The following is a 22,329-nucleotide window of genomic DNA, read 5'->3' as shown; positions in this document are numbered from 1 at the left end:
TTCATCATCTGTGTTGCTTTTAACCCCAAAAAAGGTTGACCTTTAATATGTACTTTTCATTTAGAAATGGACATTAAGATAAAATAAAAAAATAAAAATTTCTACACCCCCTCAGTACTAGAAAATTCAAGAAAATATTGGTAATACTAACAGTAACCGTTTTTTAAGGATTCCCAACTTACATGAAAGAATATGTAAATTGAGTGCTCTTAAAACTTATTTGTCTTTGAGGCTGTTAGAAAGGAAACATTTGAAACATCTTTTGGCAAATATTTTGTCTCAAAGATGTTTTTGCTAATAATTATCCCAGTAACTACATGATGTATTCATTTAAATAACAAGTTTCTGCTTTGGAAACAACCCACCTTATAAAATTATGTATCATTACAGTGAAACATTGTTAAAAATAAACTACTAATCTAAAATACACTTAATTTTATAATTAGAACAACCTGTAATTTATTTTTTAACAGCTTCCTGTGTTTTATGTGTGGGTTTGGAGGTAACTTAAGTGCAGCTCATCTGATGATGATGATTATGACTATTTTCCTAGCAAATCCAAACTTTCAAGTACATTGCTGGTATTTGTGTAGCCTGGAGGAGCTGGATGTTCTCTGTTCCTTCTGTCCTTCATGTGCCACAAAGATGACACAACTCGTGGACAAACTTGGGGGAACTTTCTGTCCAAGAGGGACTGGAGTCTGTTCTGACCTGTAGTCAGTTCTGCTAGAAATAACCTGACTTTCCAAAACCAGGCAAGGCAAGGGAACAGCAAGTACTCCAGGAGGTGACCTCTTCTCATTCTGAAATTACCAATATAATTACCAATAACATTTGTAGAAAGTTTATTTTAAGGGAATAAGGTTCTTACAGAACTTTATAAAAAATGTTAAAAAATTCCCCTTTTTTTGCCTAATTAAATCTAGAATTTGTATTATTTATTGGAGTTATTTTAGTTTTAGTGGAGGTTGAAATTATGGTTTCAAAACAAAATGTTTGACGGGGTGAGTGGGATTACTTGAGAATCCATCCTGCCGGTCTTGAAAACTTTCTCACTTGGATACTTTTCTGGTTTAGGACAGTGAAATACTTCACTTGTAAAATGCTCAATAGAGCAGAAGATCTCACTTAGCAGGAGCTGAGGGCTTGAGAAGCAGCTGCTCCTGGAACTGACAATGTATTGATCCTAACCAAGCATTCCTGTGCCTGTGTAAGAGCCTTGGGGTGTTGGAGATCACCTGTGCTAAAGCCCAGCTATTTGATGTGTGGCTCCCAGTCCAGAAAAAGCAGCATGTGCCTGGCTTGGATTCATTTCTAAGCTCGGCTATGCACTTGCTTAAATCACATCCAAATGTCAGGTATTAGGGTATAACCCTCATATTTTGTCTCTTGAAAGAAAAATGCAACATGAATTGGTGATGAGTTATTTATGGCAGTGACAGTACTTGGCAAACCTGCATATTTGCATCATTTAACTGCAAGTGGAGTCTTATGAGATGGATATATTCCTGAAGCCTACATCCGTTTAGCGACTACTGGAATGGCTCCACTGTAGGCTGGAACGCTGTGTCTACCTGGCTGGCTGTCACTTGTCACTGTTCTGTGAGCCAAAGGGGCCACCTTGTGTCAGCCCAAGGCAATATCATAACACAGGTTCCAGGCAGGAAACCCCTGAGGTGTGCCCAGAATCCACAGTATTTTCCCCTTCAGTTAGACCCTCACTGCAGTCCAACCCCCTTTTTGTATCTTTTCCATTTTTCTGGAGCATTCAGGGTGTTCTTTTCAGCTGCTGTTGCCTGGGGTTGAGGAATTTTTCAGGTAAAAAGCCAGAAACTTAGAGGGAACCTGGGTTCCCTTGGACAAAGAAGTGAGGGAGCAGGACAACTGGTGAATACTGAGTGTGGTGTAAGAGGGACAGAGAAGAGCCTGGGATCGAGACACTGAGGTCCAGGCTGGTTTGTGGTGGAAGCTGAGAGTGGTGTCAGTGATGCTGAAACTGGAGGAAAACAATACAAGAGCAGTGTAGCTCAAGAACAAAGAGGAAAAACAGGTTATGGAGATCAGAAAGCTGGATACAGGCACAAAGGGGAGAGCCGAAAATGGTCAGGGAGCTCAGAGAGCCAAAGGGAGGAAGAGGGGTAGGACATGACTGCTGGGAGCTAGGGAAAAGCGGGAGCGTGTGGAATTCATGATGGGACAAGGAGCCTTTCACCCACAGGCAACTAATTTGAATCTTGTCCAAGTCAATAGTGAAGAAGAAGCAGTGATGGCTGTGGGGAGATATAAAATGAGCTGTTGGTCCCAGTCCAGTTCTTAGCCAATGGATGTCACATCACCCCTGGAGTCAGCACAGCTGGAAGGGCTGCTGTCAGGCACTGGAGAAATCACAGGCTGGTGGGGAGTGGAGGCAAGTCCAAGGCAAGAGGGAGGCCCAGGACAAGGACTCTTAGTTGTGTTCTCAGGCCTGCCATTTTCTTGCTGTGTAACACTGCAAAAGCTTAAATGAGAACTTGCAGCTGTTCCAGGTCACTTTGTGCTGGTTTGGTCACTTGTTAAAGGAGTTGTTAGACCTTGCTGTTGTTCAGAAGTTAGACCTGCCTTTGTATCCCATAACCTCCTAAGGGATGAGGTGAGCTGATCTAACAGCTAACAAGCCAGCACCAGTTCTGCTCCCCCTGTCCACCCTCCAGCACTCCCCTTGCTCCTGCCAGCTGTAGCTGTCCTTGGATAGTTCAACATGGAGTTACACTTGGATAGCCAGTTTAGCTTCTGCCACCAGCAGAAGCCTACCTCAGTGGGAAAGAGTGGATGGTCTTCAGTCAGATTAGTATTGTACATTAAGCACCTTGAAACACTGCCCACGTTGTTTTCTCAGTGGATCAAAATCACTTGTTAAATTTAATATAAAACTGTGCACAATAATTGCAAAGTAACATAGCAAATCACCTGGGAAGTACTACAGACCTCCTGGTTTGACTGCAAAACATTTCATTTATGCAGAGTTTGGGTAGCCAAGTCTGCTCTGCAGGCTGCCTTGAGATTTCTGGGGAAACAACTCCTCCAGATGGTGACTTAGAGAGGGTAATGGCTGTTGCTCCTTATTATTCCTATAGGATGCTGCCTGTCTCTGGGAATTGTGTGGTACAGACAAGAAAAATGTCTTCCCTAGAGTATGGTGTCCCAAGAGCTGGCATGGTGGTCTACGAATGCCAGCCAGTGCCCCTCTGTCACCTTCCCTTCTTCTCTTCTGCACACACATTTCTGCTGCACAACTCGTGTTGCTTCTGGCACTCACTGGAGCCCTCCTACGCTTCATCAGCTCCCTGTAATGGCAGGAATCTAGATCAGCAGGAAATGAGGAGCTTTTGGGACCTTAAGGAGTTGCAGCATGTCAGCAGGTGGTCTAATGGGGCTGCAACCAGCACTAACATAGTTGGCCAAGACTGGAATGGAAGGAGGCAAAGTTCTTTCCTTTTTTATCTTTTTTTTTTCTTTTTTTTTTTCTTCTTTTTTTTTCCCCACCAGAGAGCTGTGGTGTGGGCTCAGTTTTATATGAAAACATGCCCCTAGATTTACTTTTTTACCCCTCTCTTCCTCTGGACTGACTCCCACAGCTCCTTCAAAGAGAAGCACATGTACACACACATATTTACCTGTTTCTGGCAGCTTGTTGACAAAAATTCAACTGAACAATTACTGCTGAATAATTAAAATTATCCTTACAAAAAATGTGAACAACATCAAGAACATCACGGACTTAAAACTTTGGGAGGGAAGTACAAAAGATCAAAAACATGTTTAAAAAAGGGGGAGCTACCTGGCAGAGGGTATTTTCCTTTAGAAAACATTCTGTGTACCAATGTCTGTGTCACTGTGAGTAATACGTAAAGAAGTGAATTCAGATTATTTGGATAAATTAAAAATTGCAGTTCTTTCCTATAATTGTTTCTCCTCAGACTTTGCTTTCCCAGGTTCTTTTACTTCCTCCAACTCCACGTAAGAAATGCTAGTTGTATTCCATTAATGTAATTGCAGAAGTTCAGAGCCACCATTCTGGCTGATATTCTGTTTTCGTTTGGTGTACAGCTGTTGCTGATGTAAAGAACTTTAAAAGGCAAAAAAAATGCAAGGGTCTAGTGGTTCCCTTTAATGGGGTACTTGCCTGTGTATATTTTGATTTTTTGAGTGTAGCAGCTCTTTAGTGAACCGAAGTAAGTTAGCACAGTGTTCTCCAACTCCTGTTTTTATCTGGAAATGGAGCATATAACCCATTATTTATAATTGTTTATCTCAAAGGGACTGTCAAATTCCCATTTCTGTTCCTTCCACAATTATCTCTAGAATGCAACCAGATATTTTGCCTTTTCCAATGATGTGATTGTAACATGACCAACACAAGCAACAACTAAAGTTCAGAGTAATTATAAGCATATGGCTGCTTTTGAGATTCTGGCTTTGACCTTGATGTCACAGCTTAGTTCTGGACGTGGTGTGCTTTCATAAGAGTAAGGATTATTATTATTATTATTATTATTATTATTATTATTATTATTATTATTATTATTATTTCTGTTATTATTATTATTTCTGTTATTATTGTTATTGTTGTTGTTATTATTATTAATGTTTAAGGTGTTTTTTGCCAGCATGGCAGTTACTTATTTGGAATTTTATTATAAAAATGTCACTGACAAAGTTTCCAGTTTAGAACTACAGTGGCTACTTTTCATCTGTGTACTAACTACTGAGAGGTACTAAGCAGATGTCTCTGATGACAAACTTCAGGTACCAAAAGAAGAACAGTATTGAAGGGAAGAAATTCAACAACTCTTTATTCATTAAAATGGGGTGTTCTTCTTACTGCTTAGTTCAGCTGGATGAGGCAGTGGAACAGCTGAAGTTGCTAATGAAGCTGCACTGATATTAAAGAAAATTGTCATTAGGGTTCTGCAAAGTTCCAGGATTTGGTTGTTCTGAAAATACATGGGGGTAGTTATTAGTTTTCAACCTCTCTTCCTAAGGAAATGAGGTTTCTGTAACCACACTGGCTTAGTATATCTGTCTGAAAGGGCCTTATCCAAAACTTTTGAGACAGTTGGCAAGTTCCAGCTAATATGGACAGGGGATGAGACATGTCAGAGATATTGTGCTTCTTCTCATTTGTTTAAAACAGACATTTGTCTAGAGGAGAGAGATATTAATAACCCCAAGATGAAAACATTTCACTTTGAGGTCCCTGAGATTGTTTGGCACTAAGGAGTCTTTCCAGGAGAGAGATGTTAGGAAAGCTCCTAAGGAAGAACTTGGATCAGGGAGTACTTCGTGTTAGGCACGGTCACCTAACCACAGGGCACAAAGCCACAGCATGAGTAAGTTCTATTTTCATTTTTTGAATTATTGATGACTTTTTCCATCGTTTCTGTAAGAAATTCAATCCATCTTATTCTAGAAGCACAATTTTGTAATAATTGGAGCAATTAATATACATTAATATCTGCCCCCACATGCTAATGTTGTTTCTGTCGTGAAAACAGATACTGTAGCCTGACATTGCTATGGTGTTATTGATGGAATTTGGTTATGCTTTTGTGGGGGAAAACTCTCTGTTCTTACAGAAACCAGCAAAATAAAAATATATATTCCTTACTGTTAATGTTAGAAGTGCTCCTTAACTTATGTACTCCACATGGTACCAAATTCAAAAATAAAAGTGTTTCCTTGATGATCAAGCTGGCATTAACTTAGTGGTTGTATTTGCACAGCATTATTATATGCATTTGTTATTTCCCTTTTCTGCTTCTGAACCCAAGAAACACTGTTTAATGTGAGTACTATGAGGAAGCAGGTGTTGCATTTTGAATGTTGGTTGGAATTTCCTGTTCCCTTGGAAGTGTGTCCTAAATCACATGCCAAACCTACTGACTTGTGTTATAGTCGAGGTTGGTGATAAAAGTATCAGAATCATCAGCACTGAAATCATGATGATGGACTGGTTTTGTCACTGTTTAAAGAACTGATTATGTCTCTTCTAGAAAGTCTTAGCTATAGACTCAGAATGGAGGGTTTTAAGACGCACAGGGATAAAAAACAAGAGAAACACAGAAGCACAGATGTCAGTGGAAGATGTGGGCACTCAGTGTAATCAAGGAACTTAAATCCCAGGGAAGGCAGAGCATTGAATAAAAGGTCAGTGCTCCTGGAGATTGTAAAAGGGATGCATGAATGCAATTTATCAGTTCTGAAGTATTGCCAGATAAACTCAGAAAAGGCAGAATCCAAATCTTAATGTTCTTCAAAGAACAGCAATTAAGTTAGGCTGTCAAATGTTTGGAAATGTGAAGTACTCATTACTAATGGGAGCTGGGGATGTTTTATAAATAACATACAGCAGCTTGGGTCAGTAAATCCAGAAAGCTGGTTTCAACTGGGAGATTTTTTTTGTAGGATGTGTGCTCATGCTGTGGTTTGAACAGCATTGATTTTCGCTGTTGATCCAGTCCTGTTTGTGATGAATTCTGTACATGCAGCTGAGTCTATTTGTAAGTTAAATTTTAAATTCCCTTGGTGTTGTAGAAATATTGACTTTTTGTTTCTGATAGGAGCCAAGAGGACAACTTCATGTTATGTGCAATGGGGCTATTGGGCATTTTTGGGTGGAACCCAGAAGAGACAGCTAAAACCAGATATCCTCAGGACATCCATGTGATAGGCAGAATTTTCCTTTGGTTGAAGGCTTCAAAGCTCTGAAAATATTTCACTCTGGGATAAAGAACAGAAAACCAGAAATGGCTTAATTCCCTGCTGGGCATGCTTCTTGTTAGTTGAGTCCGAAGCTAGGCAGATTTCCATTAAAACCTATCTGGTCTCCTTCTCTACTTTTGCTGAAACCAACACATTCCCAGACTATTTCTAATTTAAACAGATTGATATTTTCAGCAGAAAAATTGTCCCTTTACCAAAATTTCCAACCAAATCTAATTTGTGTATGATCACATATGGATAAACACAAGACCTTTCAAAGACACATCAAACCTCAGGAGCCTGGAAACAGATTTATGGGAGAACTGAGGGACATAAAAACTTGCCAACAAAGGTACATGGGCAACCTTCTCCTCATGACTTAGAAACTCCTTTGGATAACAAAAAAATGTAAGAACCAGGAGTGAGTTTTTATTCAGAGCAGCAGGAATGTTTTCCAGAAGCATATAGCTATTCAACATGACACAGTAAAGTCCCATTTAGAAGACAGTACTTCATTCAGTCAAGAATGAGAACATGCACTTTTAGAGTAGGAAAAAAGAAAAATGCTCTCCTTATTTTCCTGCCACAAAATAACCACTTAAAAATAGAAAGCAGCCCATGCTGCTGGAGCCCCTCAAAGAACTTTCTGTTTGCTAACTCATTTATTGTCCCTAACAACAGGCTGACTTAAAGTTTTTGGTCTCCTTTAGATAACTCTGTAGTCTGTCATCCAGAAAAAAGCTGAAGCTCCAATGCTGAAGTTGCACATAGATTTACTTGGACATATTAGCCTCAATTCAGTTCATTTTTCTTTTAGGTCCAGCTGAAGCAACTGCATCTCTTCTCCCCTACTGTGACAGTAGGCCAGAATATTTTGGCTTCATATCTTGGACTTATGGAATGGTTTGGTTGGAAGGGACCTTACAGATCATTGAGGTCCACCCCCTGCCATGGACAGGGACACCTTCCACTAAACCAGGCTGCTCAAATCTTCTGGAGTAAATAGCAGGTTGAACAAAGGATTATCTAAGGAATCTCAAAGGCAGGGTTTCCTTGTACATTCAACTGAAGACATGTAGAAGCCATTTGTAGTTATCTACCTGCAGGGCTTTCACAGAGTAAAGAGAGGGACAGTAGCTCAGGAACAGGAAGGCAGGAACAGGATGCATCTGGTTGTGTTAAAATAATCAGCAACCCATGGTCCAGACTTCTCAATACTACAGAGCATAGGTTTTGAGAGCTTTTCTACAATAATTTTTGTTGATTTGCCTTCAGTATAGAGTTCATATTTTTCTAAAAGTATTTTTATCTCTAAACAAAACTTTGCAGAGTCAGCAAAGTTTGGTAAAGCCCAGAAGGCCACAAAGCTACTGTTTTGTACTTGGTTGCCAAGGAGTATATCTCTGTCTGTGAATTTACAAGTTTGTCCCCTCCCCACCCATCCCATTTTTGTTGTCCCAGAGATAACATTCCGACAAGCATCTCATATATCAGCACTTCAAGTACACTTATCTGCAGGAGATAAACAAAAAGCCCCATATGCACAGTTTTTGCTAGAAATGGAATTATTTTCTCCAAAACTTAAAAGGAGGAGTTATGACTACTCCTCCTTTAAGAACTTCCATTAGGCTTGTCTTCCATGGAAAAATAAATTTGTCACAGCATGACCTTGAAAAGGTTCGCCCTGGAGAAAGTGCTTGACATCGTTTTGCTCTCAGTGTTAAGTTAACCCCCTAGCTCCCAGTGTTTGTAGGCTTCAGTGAAGTGTGCTCATGCTCAGTAAACCTATTAAACAGAATTTATCCCTGGCTGCAACAGCAACAGAAATATGTTTCCAGCTACTCTCAAAAAGGAAGCAACGTTTAGGAGGACCAGGACACAAAGAAGCACTAATTTGCAGCCTTTAATGGGACTGCCTCTTTAATCTGGTTAACACATGGAACAGATTTGATGATTGTCTAAAAGCATTGATGAGAAAGCAGGGGTTTTTTTCATATACCCAAGGCTTAAGGAACTGAGGAGAAGTCAAGAAATGATAAAATTTAGTCTATATTAACAAGCTATCTCTTGAGAAAACATGGTGTTTCATTTTCTGTAAGTGTGAATGGTTTTATGTGAGAATCTGAAACCAAAGGGAAGGTTCTCAGATACTCTTCTTTCCTCTAATATGTAAAATATTTTATTTTCTGCTCAATGAGAAAATGATGAAGAGTCTTGTAATAGCTATTTAGGAATAAATTTCCATCTTCATAAAAAAGAAAAAAAAGAGTTGAAGGAAAAGAAAGCCAGGTGTTTTGAGAGGAAATACTTCACTATTTTTAGTAGCTCTATGGCAGAAAAAGAAAAAAGTGTTTGTGGGAGTAACAGCTCAACTTGTGGCTCAACAACATTAAGAATCCCAGAAAGAATGGAAGAGGACAAAGTACTGGAAAGGGAAACCTGTGTTCCTTTAGGATAGCAAAGAGTAGACTAAATCTACTAGTTGGCAATTATTTATATCTCTGCTTTATTAACTTCCTCCCTTTAGGAACTGAACAGCTGCCAGCGAGTGAAACTCTTCTCTGTGGATGTAAATAACTCCCTGCCAGAAAGTGAACAATCACAGCCTCTTTTCTCACCTTTACAGCACAGAGAATTTTCCTTTGCAGGAGGGAGTGTCAATAATAGCAGCAACATGAGGAAGACACATTGGAGCTGGTGGAGAAAGGGAAATTGCCATGTGACAAGCTTTAAATAGCTTCACCTCAAATCAGCAATATGGAACACACGCCCATCTGCTTGCCTTACCTATAGGTATCCCAGAAGTATAATCAGAAATATTTAGGGAGACCCAGGATCTGTTTGGCACTTGCTAACATGTTAACACTGGTAGAGTTTGCCACTGCCTTTAGAGGAACAGCTTGTCCCTCAAACCAACTCCTGCAGTGAGAAATTGAGACAATCCTAGAGGTTTTGTCAAATCCAGTGAGGAGCCTTGCTGAAGGTTTGCCTGTGGCACCATGCATCCAGCCCTTTACAGGGAATTTGGTGCCCACCCAAGCTTTTTTCCTCCAGTGTGTTTAAAAAAGTCATTGGTTAGAGCTATGTTTAGCATTCCAGAGGCTGTTAGGAGCAGTCCACAAGGAGCTTTTCTGATTGCCTGAAAGGCAAGAGCTGTAGCCTGTTGGATTCTGCAGATCAGCTGGCAGTTAACGGAGCTGTTTAAGGGGAGACTCCTCCAAGGCAACCTGCTTTGTGCTGTGTGGCCCAGTGACAGTAGCTTAAGGAAGGTCTGCAGACAGCATGCATTGACTGCTGGCTCAGAGATATCAGAGGGGGAGGAAGATCCTGCTCCACTGTGCTAGAGAAAAGGTGCAAAAGGATTGTTGGTTTTTCTGGGAGTGGATTTACTTGGGCTGCAGGAGGACTTGACCTTTGTTTCCACTACTTGTCTGCAGCACTTTTGTCATAACTCAGATACCACTTACTCACCAAACTCCACCCGTGGCTTCTTTCCAATAGCCTGTGGTGAACACTGAGCATAAACTGCTGCAAGTGCACACAGGGACGTCACCAGCTGTGGCTAAACCCTGGCTCTGCGGCTGCTGTGTAAACCAGGGGCTCTGAACAGCACCTCAAGGCTCTTGGCTCCAGCCCTGTCCTGCCTCCCACCCCCCCAGATGTACAAATCCAAGGGGAAAGCAGGCCCAGCTTCTTCACACTGAGGGTGTGTCCATCCATGAACGGCTGCCTGGGTTGGGTGATCCTGGACTGAGAGATCAATGCCTGATTGAGAACCATTTTGGGCTTGTATTTGGTTTTGTATCTATCTTGACACACTCCTGTTATTTTTACCTTCTTAAGTCTATCTGACTCTGGCTGAGAATACGAGAAACTGTCCCTCATTGGTCTCAAATTCAGTTTCTCAGCAATTCCAGTAAAGGATAGGCAGATCTACTTCCATGCTGGTTGTGCAGAGTAGTATGTTCTTCCATTCCCTCTCACTTCAGCAGGTTGCTGTGTGCCCATGGAGATGACAGCCTGCCCACAGCAGGGTTATTAATGTGTCTCACATCTCTCTGTGATTGCATAGGAAAAGGAAGACTTGTTTGAAATGTAAAGAACCAGTAGTGTGGGAGGTTTCCAGCATTTTTGGGAGATGGTATCAGAAAGGGAGCTCTTGGTATTGGGAAGGCCTTGGTTCACCACCTTCTGTGGCTCAAAACTGGATGGTAAAGACTAAGAGAGAGCTTGGAGGAACCAGCAGAAGATTGTCACATTGAATGGATTTCTGAGCAGTGGAACTGACAGTGTTGGTTGGTTGGTTGGTTGGTTGGTTGGTTGGTTGGTTGGTTGGTTTGTAGTACTGAACAGGCAGCTTTTTACTGCACTTGCACAGACTAGAAAAATGTATTTGTTTCTGTGTTCTGGATCTTCTGAGTAATAGGTAATGCTGTATGTGCTAGCTGAACAACTTTCTTTTTTACTTCCCATTATTCATGGAAAGAATAAAATGGAGACAATCTTGTTTGACATCTGACAAGTTTGCACAGCTCTTGTACTGAAGGTCTCCTGAGCTGCTCCCTGGGGATGTGTTGCTCCAAGACAAGGCAGCCTACAGGCACTCACTTTAATCTGGCCAGATCAAACCCTGAGGGTTTGGGACATGCTGAGCTCTGCATCCACAGAACTGGATGTTGATGCACAATTGTCTGGGTAGCTATTAGCACTTTTAGTGTCTTTTAACACTTTTTCTCTCCACGTAAATTGCCTAGCTGGAAAACAAGTATGGTACTCTCATCACATTAGTTTAGGATTTAACACTGAGGACCCTTAAGGGCTATTCTTTTTTTTAGTTGGTTGATTGGGGGTTTTGTGTAGTTTGTTTTGTTTTGTTCTTTTGTGGTCATTACTGTTCTTGATGCACATGCTCACCCATTAATCTGTGCTTGTCTTTGACTTTGTCCCCACTGCAACTGAATTTGTGCTCGGCCCATGTCAGCTGCCCTTGCTATTCATTGGGAAGGAGTGACACTCACTGGCCAGAGGATATAGTGCCATAAATTAAGTGAATTTAAAGTCATTTGAATGGTTTTGATGTGTGATTTGGAAATGGAAAAAAAGAAAAAAGAGAGTCTCAATACATAAAACCAGGCGAGAAGCAACAATTAGCTTGAAGTTACAAGACCTGCAGGCTGTGTTGGCGGTCTGGGGTCCCCCAGTAAAAAAGAGACACCAGTTATTCTCCCTTTTACATCCTTATGCACCTACAGCTTGTTTCTTCTTATAATTTTTTTCTCAATTTTTTTTTGTAAGCCTCTTTTTAATTGCTTTTTCTGAAGCCTAAAAGGATATATGGTTGAAGATGTAGTGATAAATTCTACAGGGTATGTAACAATATTGTTTTTTCTCTTTGCTTCTCTTAGTGTGGAAAAGACGTCAAGTGCACTGTCATCCTCAAGGTCTTGATAGAAAATATTTAGAATGCAAATTCTCCATGGATTTTTATGTATTTTTAGTGAGTGCAGCAAACGAAGACAGAGGTATTTTGAAAGGCTATAGTTGTAATGGCAGGGATCTAGATGAAATTGAGAGTCTGTACGCAGAAGAAGTGCCTGTTTCTTCGTACATCTCTGCTTGAGTTGATTGATACGCTGGTTTCAGGGACAAGCCAAGTTGCAATGTTCCCTTGACCACAGACTGATTGATAGTCTGAGCTGCAGGAGAGTTCCGTGGGCCTTTTACACCGTCCTGATATGTGGATAAGTCTATTCACCTTTTTGTGTCTTTCTCCGTGTACTTCTGGAGCACTCTCTGGAGCACTTCTGGAGCACTCTCCATGTACCCATCACTGGGATTGCTGATTGGAAGTAAAAGGTATCAGGATAAAGAAACTCCTTGGTTGAGCACAGCCTCCAATGGAGTGGGATACTCAGTACTGATCTCATATTTAACGTTTAATGTATAAGAAAAAGGTTCTTATGACCCTGCTTATCTTTTACACCTGCATGTTCTTTACACAGAAGGCAGTGCTGCTGTGTTAAGAAAAGGCTAAAGTTCTGCAGTTTTCCAAGCCTACACTCTTCTAGTGTTGTACACTGGCAATACCCTTATGCTTTGAACCTCTTATCAGCTTGTTCTTTTCCATTTACCAAAGGCTGGTTTGTGTTTCAGTATCTGTCCTCGAGGCTGTGCTCTGATTTCCCTTTTGGAGCATCACTCTCCAGGAATGCTGGGTTCTGTCCCCTCTGATGGTTTATCTCCCGGGCAGTGCAGCAGGTCATTGAAGCAATAAATCGGTTTTATTATGCCTTGGACAGATACTCTGTACCCCCTGTAACACAGCACTATTTTCAGAGATAAACTTTTGGGGATGGGAGTAAAGCTGGTGACTAATATGTTTGGCGACTCATGCATGTTGAAGCAAAAGGTGTAGCAGGACTGAGTGAAGGGTTGTGGAATTCACAAACCATGAGTGTGGATAAGATCTGTCCCAAGATAAAAGTGCTGTTAGCCTTGATTAAGATGTGTTATCTGGATCCATTTCACCTATATTGTGGATCAGGATAGATAAATATTGAAGAAATGCAAACTTGATTCAGAGACAGTTGTACATGTAGAACTTTAACCACTGCTTTTGGAATATGTTTGTTAATGGTGTCCCTGATCTTCTCAAATTTCCACTTGTGGTTAAATAGTGTCAGAGTCCTTCCAGAGCCAGCTGAAAGGAAGCAGAACCTTTTGTTTTTTATAACTTCAAATCCAGTTTTAGGCTGGAAGAGGTCAGCTGTTTTCTGTGTGGCAGCTGAGAAGCAACTCTCTCTCCTTGCCTGTGTTAGCACAAACTTGCAGTGTGTGAATGATCAGACCAAACATACCAAAGAATGATTTCCAGTGTTCATTATCACCTGTTTAGTGTTCCTGGGGTTCCCAGGACAGTCTAAAACTCCAAGGCACTCTAAAAAGAGAAAAAGGAGAGCTGAAGGGCTCTATAGATACCAACATTGTCCCATTTTCCCTGGTTCTAGTTGTGGTTTGGATGTGCTGTGTAAAGAATACTGCCTCAGCCTACCCTCCATCTGAGGCAAACACGTTTTGAAGGTTTTCCATATCCAAGTAGTTCTTTGCAGAATGTATCAGTGTTGTGAGAACTTTGTCTCTCTAGATATATAGATATATACATATGAAATGCATCTGTGAGTAAATGAGTGGAACAGGCTGCCCAGGGAAGTGTTGGAATCACCAACCTTGACAGTATTAAAAAAATGTGTAGCTGAAGCACTTAGGAATTCATGGCGATCCTGGAATTGTCCAGCTGATGTTTAGACTTGATGATCTTTGAGGCCTTTTCCAAGCTAAATGATTCTGGGATTCTGTATTGTGTGCCCCTTTGTATCTGTGTGTACACATGTACTGCTGAGGCCCCAGCCTTAGGTGGTAAAGCTCCTGGGGAAAGGCCAAAAACACAGCATAGGCTGTGAGAAGAGAGGGAAAAGCAAAAGTGAGAAACAACCTCTGAGCACCGAGGTGGGAGAAGCAGGAGAAAGGGGACGGGGTGCTGCAGGTTCCAGAGCAGAAATCCCTGCAGCCCCTGGGGAAGGTTTATCCTGAAGAGTTGCAGCTCATGGAAGAGCTCACAGTGGAGCAGTGTGAGGAGGAGGAGGAGGAGGGAGGAAGGGCCAGGTGTTGTAGTCTGACCACAACCCTGCATTCCCCATCTCTCTTTGGTGCTTGGGCATGCGTGAGGGAGGGCAGCAGGATCTGGGAATGAGGAGTTGAGCCTGGGAAAGGGAGGTCAGGGGGACACGTTTTAGTCTTCTTCCCCATACTTTGTGTAGGACTTGAGGTTTGTTCCTGTCAAGTTTTATGAGAATCCTGCACATCTGTTCTATAGCCTGTGCAGGCACCACAAACCAGGGGCTCTGCCCTCCTGGGCTTGTGTCATCTGTGGACTCGATGAGGTGCATATCATCTCTTCTTCTGGAGCACTCATAAAATGTCCACTGGGGCGGGACCACGGATAAACTCCAAAGGAATTCATCTTGTCTCTAGGCTGTACAAGAGATTTTGCTCTTCCAGATAAGCTTTTCCACCTGCAATTTTCATGTAAAAGCTACCAAAACCCACTGAGTGTTGTTTGTGTCTTTGTTAAGATGTACAGCAATCAGTGAAACATGAAACATTCACTATGACAACCTTCCCTGAGAAATATACTTGATAATGTGAGATTTACCATTTATTTACTATGTTCAGCCTTCCTGTCATTTTTATTCCATGTTTCTGAAAGCTGAATGAATGCAAAATTATGATACTCATTTGAGTAGGAGAAATTGACTGATAAAACACCAAGTATTTGGAATAAAAACGTTATGTGAATGAGAGAGAGAAAAAAATAGATATAGATTTACTGTTCAACTTGACATGTCACTGAACACAGTTTTCTTTTTACAGATTTCTCCTGGTGCTGATTTGTTTAATATTCAGTGTACTCTCTACTATCGAACACTATTCTGAGTTTGCCATTGGAACCCTTTTCTGGATGGTAAGTGAACTTTTCTGAGGAAGGGCTGATCAGTTTGACTGAACCTGAATTGCTTTTGGTGAGCAAGGGAGATAATTGTTAAAAATCCTCATGCAAAACATGCTGCCAGGACATTTAAAAGAGTGCCTGCTTTCATTAAAGAAGGGTCACAGTTTAATGGGGATGATTATTTTCTAGATCCTTGAACTATGAGGACACTTGTTAGATGACCAGTTTTTAAGAACTTGCTTTTCCCAAAGTGTATCTCTTATAGTGGACAACTGGTGTTCATCAGTCTTAGGCAGCATGGAACAGGATATTCCATAGGAATGAATTTTTTAAATGTGTATTTTCTAAGTGTTATGGTAAAAAGTTGGCCAAGAATGTTGCTGTTCAGAAATAGGTGATTTCTGTCAGCCCGGTTTGCTACTCTACACAACAGGAAGGAGGAGCTCCCATTAGTGCTATCACCAGTGATTGGATTTGGGGATTGGTGGTTGCTTGGTGGGAATCAAAAGTACAAATAACTTGCATGATGACACTAGATAATGCCCCTCCTCTGTTCCCCCCTGCCTCTATTCACCTTTAGGGAGTGAAAACTGGAGATTAAACACCCTTTATAAAAGTGGAGTGAATAACTTTCAAATGGCTCCTTGCAATATCTGCATTTTAGCCTCTGATTTTGGTGTGTGATCTCAGTATTATTACTGTAGTTTCCTTTTGATGAATGGTGACTTTTAATGTGATAGAATTTGGTTTTCCATCTGGTTTGAAAATAAAAATCAGTTACTTCTTTATTTTCCTATGGCTTAGGCAACATTAGCATGTGCAGCATCTGCGTGCGGTTGACTGAGCCATCATTAGATCCCAGAGTATTCTGAGATCTTGATTCAAATTATTCCTGTAACTAATGCTACTTGGCCTTTAAGCCACAATTCAGTGTCAAGCAAAGTGCAGTGTTGTGCCAATCATGGTCCTCTCGTGCTCCCTGAGATGTGGTGATTGCAGGTCAGCACAGGCACTGCTGGGAACAGCAATCCTGGCTCAGCTGATTGTTTCTGTGCAGATGGAATGTGCATGTGCAGACACATTGCTGGACAAAGAGTAACGAGATGGAGACAGATGTGTGGCTCTCAGAGTGCCCACATAGTGCTCCCAGCTATTTTTAGGTGATATTATCATCGAACAAATAAATCATGCACAGTCAATGGAACAATTTCTTGACCTCCTTGTGTCACAGCCTTACCCTGGAGGATGCCTCTCTGGAGTTTTTCCTCCTGCTGTTGCCTTAGTTTTCTTCCTAGAAATGGCCAGTACAGAGGGTAGCTGTTCTGCTGGCTACTGTAGAGTCACTTGCCTAGCATACATTTGTATTAAAACTTGGTTTGGTCTGAAATAAATTCACTTCAATTATGAAAGATTGATTTTAGAGCTGATTAAATCAGTTATTTTTTCATAGCGTTGGGAAACTTCTTGTTGCCAGGAGTTAAATGGTTGGACTCCTGCTTGGAGCAGATCCTCCCACCTTTACCTGCAGGAATTTCCATCTGGGTCTCCCATTTGAGCTAGAAAAGTGTTCACCCCACAAAAGTGTGGAGATTGCCGTTCTTTTTAATCTACTTCATACCACAGCTGACTGTTCATGAAACCAGAGTTTTATCTCTCCAAAATGCAGAAATCTGTGCCTGTGCATTCTGCCTGTTCTCTTGAAACTGGTAACAGAGGACACTACCAGTGTGGTGTGAATCAACACTGGGACTAAGCATCTACTGGATCAAGTTCAAAATGAAATTGGTTTGTTTCTCTCCTGAGTGAAGGGCCCTGTAATTCTTGGTATAGCCTGCAGCAGCAAATAAATACTGGCATGTCATGCTTGTGGTATTTTTCTGCTTGTGAGAAAACTGCTTTTCATTATATTCAGGCAGATTAACACTTGGGAAGGATCAATTTCAAAAATGTCCTGTTGAAAGTTGCTAAGGCCTTACAAGAGGTAGAGTATTTGGTACTTGAAGACTTGGCAATGTTTTTGTATTCTCTTAGGGAGGGAGGCATGGTGTGCCAAGTACCATTTTGGATAATATGAGTCTCTGGAGCAGAGATGAGACATTGGTAACAGATGCAGCTATAGAATTGTCCTAAGACACCAGAGCCTTGTGTTTCAAAGACATCATTATGTTAATGTTCTTAAGACATCTGGATGGTCTAGGAGAATTTCCTGTCAGGTGTGAAACCCATTCAGACAAGCTCTGTGAATGTACCAAGGAGAGAATATCAGTGTTTCTACCAAGAATAGAAAAAGGGGGCTGAAGAAGCAATTGCTGGAACTAAGAGTAAGAAGAGTCCCAAAGGTTTGCTCTCATCTTCCCGTTCCCTAAGTATATGGTCTCAAGTCTCTGACAATTCAAGTGAATTCTGGAGGACAGGAATGTGACTTTTAGCCCTGTGTTTCAGTGTGAAGGCCAGTATCTTGTCTTTGAGATGACTGAAAACATTTCATAGCCACAGGTTCAGGTACAGGCTGATGCTGGGCCTCCCCTCTGCCATAATTGTTTTTTTTGATCCTCTTGCTTAGGCTCAAAGGAAATATCTGTTCTTTGCACCTACAAAGAGAAGACAACATGTAAATCTCTATCTGATTCTCACTGTGGCAAAAACAGTTTACTTCCATGATAGCAGGACTGGTGTAATTGCTTGTCTTGAACTCAAAATGTTGTTTGAAGGATATTTTTGTTCTCATGCTACCAAGTATTTGCTGTATTCCCTGTCACTCTTAGGAGAGTTCTTCCCAGCTCTGTCTGACGTACTCTGATTTATTTTTTTTCATGTATAAACATTGTATGAGCTTTGTTGATTCCTGACTGGGTTTCTTTCTCTTCACTGGGTATTTAGTAGCCAGCATTTGAGGGGAGTGACAGTGGCATTGGTACAATGACATGTATTGGTAAATGCCAACAGAAAGGGTAATGAAGAACATTGCTCTTTCTGAATCTTCTATACTTGCAGAGAGAAGCCTGGAGTTTCCTATACTGTTAAAAATGGTTTACAATGACAGTGTGCATGCCATTTAACAATGTACAAAACTTAAATGCATGTACAGCCAGACTGTGCCTGTGGTGTGGTACAAAGATGAATATGTAGCTTCCCCCGACTTGCTTGGTCCTGTATCTGTACCAGTGGAAGATTTCTCACAGGTCTATCCAGCAGTACTTAGGATGTGATGCATAAAAAAGTTATTGTACAGTGTGTGGGAAAAACAAGTGCAGTGGAACAAGGAACAGTTGTGAATGAAGCATTTGCAAGGCTCAAGATGATCCTGAGTGACAGCTGAGTTTCATGCACAGTTGCTCCAGGTTTAGGGAACATATTATCCTCCTTTTTGTCTCAAGTTCTACTTCTCTAATAATACAGTTATAATTTTATCTGGATCTATGATTATTCTGATGAAAAAGTGTTTTTAAAAGTTGCCAGAGCCTCTTGATTAGGCTTTTGCCTCTACAGCAAGAGGCTGTAATGTTTTCTTGATGATTTAGTAGTTTGTGTGTCAATTTTGATTTGTAAATGGAATCTAGATCTTTCAGGATATGGAAAGAAAAAATAAACTATAAAGTGGGCCAGGTGTACTTCCTCCTTTGAGGATTAAACTGTTTTTATGGTTAGAGGTCTTATATTTTTCTACCAGGAGAGGTCACCATGGTAGTTTGTAAAAGACCGATTTTTATTTAATTGCAAAAGACCCTGCAAAAAGCGAGCTTCTTAGCTTGTGGGACAACTTTCACTAGCTGTGCCAGTCTAAAAACAAGAACAAAATATTATTTTCATCATACACATGATATTTTACACTCTGTGAGTAACAGCACAATAAAATACAATTTGTGTAATGACAGTGTTAAGGAATAAGGGAAAAGTTTTGTCTGATTTAGTATCTAGACATTAATTACTTTTAAAATTTAAGACTACCAAGTGTATTCATGACCTGAAGAAAATAGATTGGTTTTGCTATAAATCCTATTGATGGAACTGATGAGTTCAGGCCCTGGGATACCCCTTCCTTTTGGAGACAGACTTTATGCATCTGCTTTCCTCTGAGGGGTTGCTTTGCTGGACAAAGCACTGTCATCTCTCCCAAACACATGAACACCTGTAGTTACACATCACTGCAGCACCAGAGCGTACATAATTCCCTCAAATACTCTATTTTCAGAGTCCTCACTTGTTGCCTTTGTTGTCAGTCCTTACTGCCCACTTGGTTGCTGGAAATTCTCATGCAGTGATTACACTTAGCTTGGATTAGCACTGCTGTGTTTGCAAACTCTGCTGGAGAAAACGCTGAGGTGTGAAATCAGTTCCCACACCAGCTGCTGCTCAAGATTTTCAGGCCAGAGAACTCACATTGTGGCTGTGTTTAGGAGGAGGATCTTGTGGAAGAGTTTCTGGCTGCAGATGGGTTCTTGTTGTTACGTGGCTTTCCCAAAGTCACTGCTCACTTTTGGGTTTATATGATTTTTTCTGCATCACGGTCCATGAACACACATATCATCCTGCTCTAAATACAGGCAAGGCTGTACTCAAACTTCAGACTGCCAAGTGATATTTGGCTTACTTAATCCAGCTAAGGCATGTCAGTATTTAACTGCTCTGGTTATGAACTGGACATCAGGGTGGCTTTTCTCTTTAGAATAAAACCATTTTCAAAGTGAGGGTTTTGAAAGGAGGCCACACTCTTCCTGTCTGCAGTGGAGGAGCTCTCCTGCTGCTTTTTGTTTGTCTCTTCTTTTGCCCCATCTTCCATCTAAGCTGTGTAGTCAGATCATCGAATGCTGGGTCACCTCCAACCTGTAGCAGACAAGAAACATTGTTATTACAATACAAAGCATTATTAAAATAGAGATGGAATATTTTTTTCATACATTAAACATATTAGAAAAAATTGAGTCCACGAGACTTTCAACACATTGCATAAGGTCAAGTTGTCTGCTGAGTGATCTTGCTGAGTTGCCATTGTTTTTCTGGCATCAAATGCAACTGTCAAGCTTCTCAATCTGAATTATAATTCAGTTATTCCTGTGGGTTATATTACCGTGTGCCTAATGCACCACAGAACATACTGAATGATTGCTGTGTGTTTTTGAAATGCCTGAAATACAAATTCTTGTGAAGTAAGTAAGGCTGATACTAATTAACAAAGAGCCAACTTGAAATTCCCTTTGACTCCAAGTTCAGACTCGACTCACTGGGGCTCAGTGGAGTGCAAGGAGGTTTAAGAATGTGGCCAAGAGACTTGCGAAACATTTCCTGGGAGGGAGGGGAAGGTGGAGCGACACATTCAAGATCTTTTCAGTTCCTCTCCTCAAAATATTGATACCCTCCCAAATCAAAAGGTTAAGAAACATGGAAGTAATAATTTTAAATTCTGAAGTGCTTGTTAAGATTAGATTGATTCCATTCCAGGAGCAAAGCTAAACCCTTCCCCTCCTACCAGAGATGGTCCTTTCAGGGAGCTGGAAGGCTTCTGTGGATCTAGAGAGAAATTAGAATTTCAGGCACTAACTTACTGAATCTTATTCATTCTCTATTTGACAATATTTACCTTATTTGACCATATTTACCTAGAATGAAGCAATTGAGAAAAAGTCCTGGTCAAGAATAGTTGAGGCTGAAGTTGATTTTCTTTGGAGAAAGAATGTTACCTGCTTAAATAGAATTAAAAAATAACTCTTCCTCTGTGACTCACCCAGCTCACTTGAATGTGGCTGTCACAGGGGTAGCACCGTGTGCTTCTCTCTTGAGTGTACAGCTTCATTCCATGCAGGAAACAGCAAATAGCAATCAAATGAAAGACAAGCATACTCCTGGTGGGAAGACAGCAAATTCAGCATATTTATCAGGTGTGCATGGAAATGTATTTTTTTATGAAATGTTAAATCCACTTGTATCCAAATAACAGACTTTGAGTGCATTGGTTTCACCAGAAAGTTGGAAGTGTGAGTAAGCTAATGGTATTATAGGACACTTAGCAGCATTTGGCATTTTTTTCTTCTGTATTTTGGGTATTCTGTTTTCACATAGGATATCTGTTATCTTTGCAAGAGCCAGCATGATGGCAGAAAAGAAACATTTTCAGTATCAGTAGTTTTTCATGGCATTTGAGTAGGTATTAAACTAAACAGGTCACTAAATGGACATTTTCAACAGTAAGGACTGGAAAACCTTGAAGACAGGTTATCAGATTAAATTTGGGACATAAGTACACGTGTGCAAACATTTGGACTATTAAACCTTTATGCCTCTTTCTGAGGATTCATTGTCTGGAGCTGCCATTCCTTGATTGAATCTCCATGAGCACACACTATTCATTTAGCCATCCCACTTCCTCCTTTTACCCCAGCACCTAAATATTCCAATAAAAAAAGTGAAGAGAGCCTTGTGTGTGCTCTCCACCTAAAACACAGCTGCAGCTGAAAAAATACCCTTCTTTTTCATGTGTGCACTTTAATCACTCCAGCGAGCTTCCCTCTCCTGCTTCCCCAGTGCAGTTATCCATAACCAAACTGGGATAAATTATAAATTCCAGGCTATATATTTAATTTACACACACACACATGCCTGTGTAAAAGTGTTGGGTTTCTGTGTTAAGGTGAATTTTTCTTATATAATTTTTTATTTGGTCATCAATTACATTCTTGGATAAAAAGTTGATGGCTTTTCCACAAGGATTTTTATTTGATTGTTTGAATTAGATTCGGGTGGAAGTTATTTGTATACGTATTTCCTTTTAAGCTTATTTTTGAATATTTTTCATTAAATTAATAAAATGAAATTATACTAAAAGTAGCATAAACATGACTATGTATTATTTTATTATTAATTTGGTGGGGGAGGGAAGATTTATGCAGTGGCTAGACTTCAGAAAAGTAAAAAAAAAAAAAAAAAAGGTGAAATTAATTTAAAGGCAAGGACTATTTTTGTCGTTATGTGCCTTGGGGCTTTTTCCCAGACAAGAGGAGGAAGCACAGAGTAATGGAATGCAGCTACTGATTTTAGCAGAGGTGTTAGATAGCACAGACCCAGATTAAAATTTGGAATTAAAT

General features: G+C 40.6%; 1 protein-coding gene across 1 annotated transcript in view; it reads left to right on the top strand.

Annotated features, from left to right (window-relative positions):
- The window catches only part of LOC134043457 (potassium voltage-gated channel subfamily KQT member 1-like), a 408,991-nt gene that overhangs the window by 1,554 nt on the left and 385,108 nt on the right, over nucleotides 1–22,329 (top strand). Inside the window, exon 2 of the mRNA XM_062491792.1 lies at nucleotides 15,172–15,262. Coding sequence (XP_062347776.1) covers nucleotides 15,172–15,262 — 91 coding nt within the window. The remainder of the gene's footprint in view (nucleotides 1–15,171; nucleotides 15,263–22,329) is intronic.

Source organism: Cinclus cinclus, chromosome 4 (genome assembly GCF_963662255.1).
Source record: "Cinclus cinclus chromosome 4, bCinCin1.1, whole genome shotgun sequence".
In the NCBI taxonomy this organism is placed as follows: domain Eukaryota; kingdom Metazoa; phylum Chordata; class Aves; order Passeriformes; family Cinclidae; genus Cinclus; species Cinclus cinclus.
Note: the sequence above shows the minus strand (reverse complement) of the source record. Positions and strands in the feature narration are given on the sequence as shown.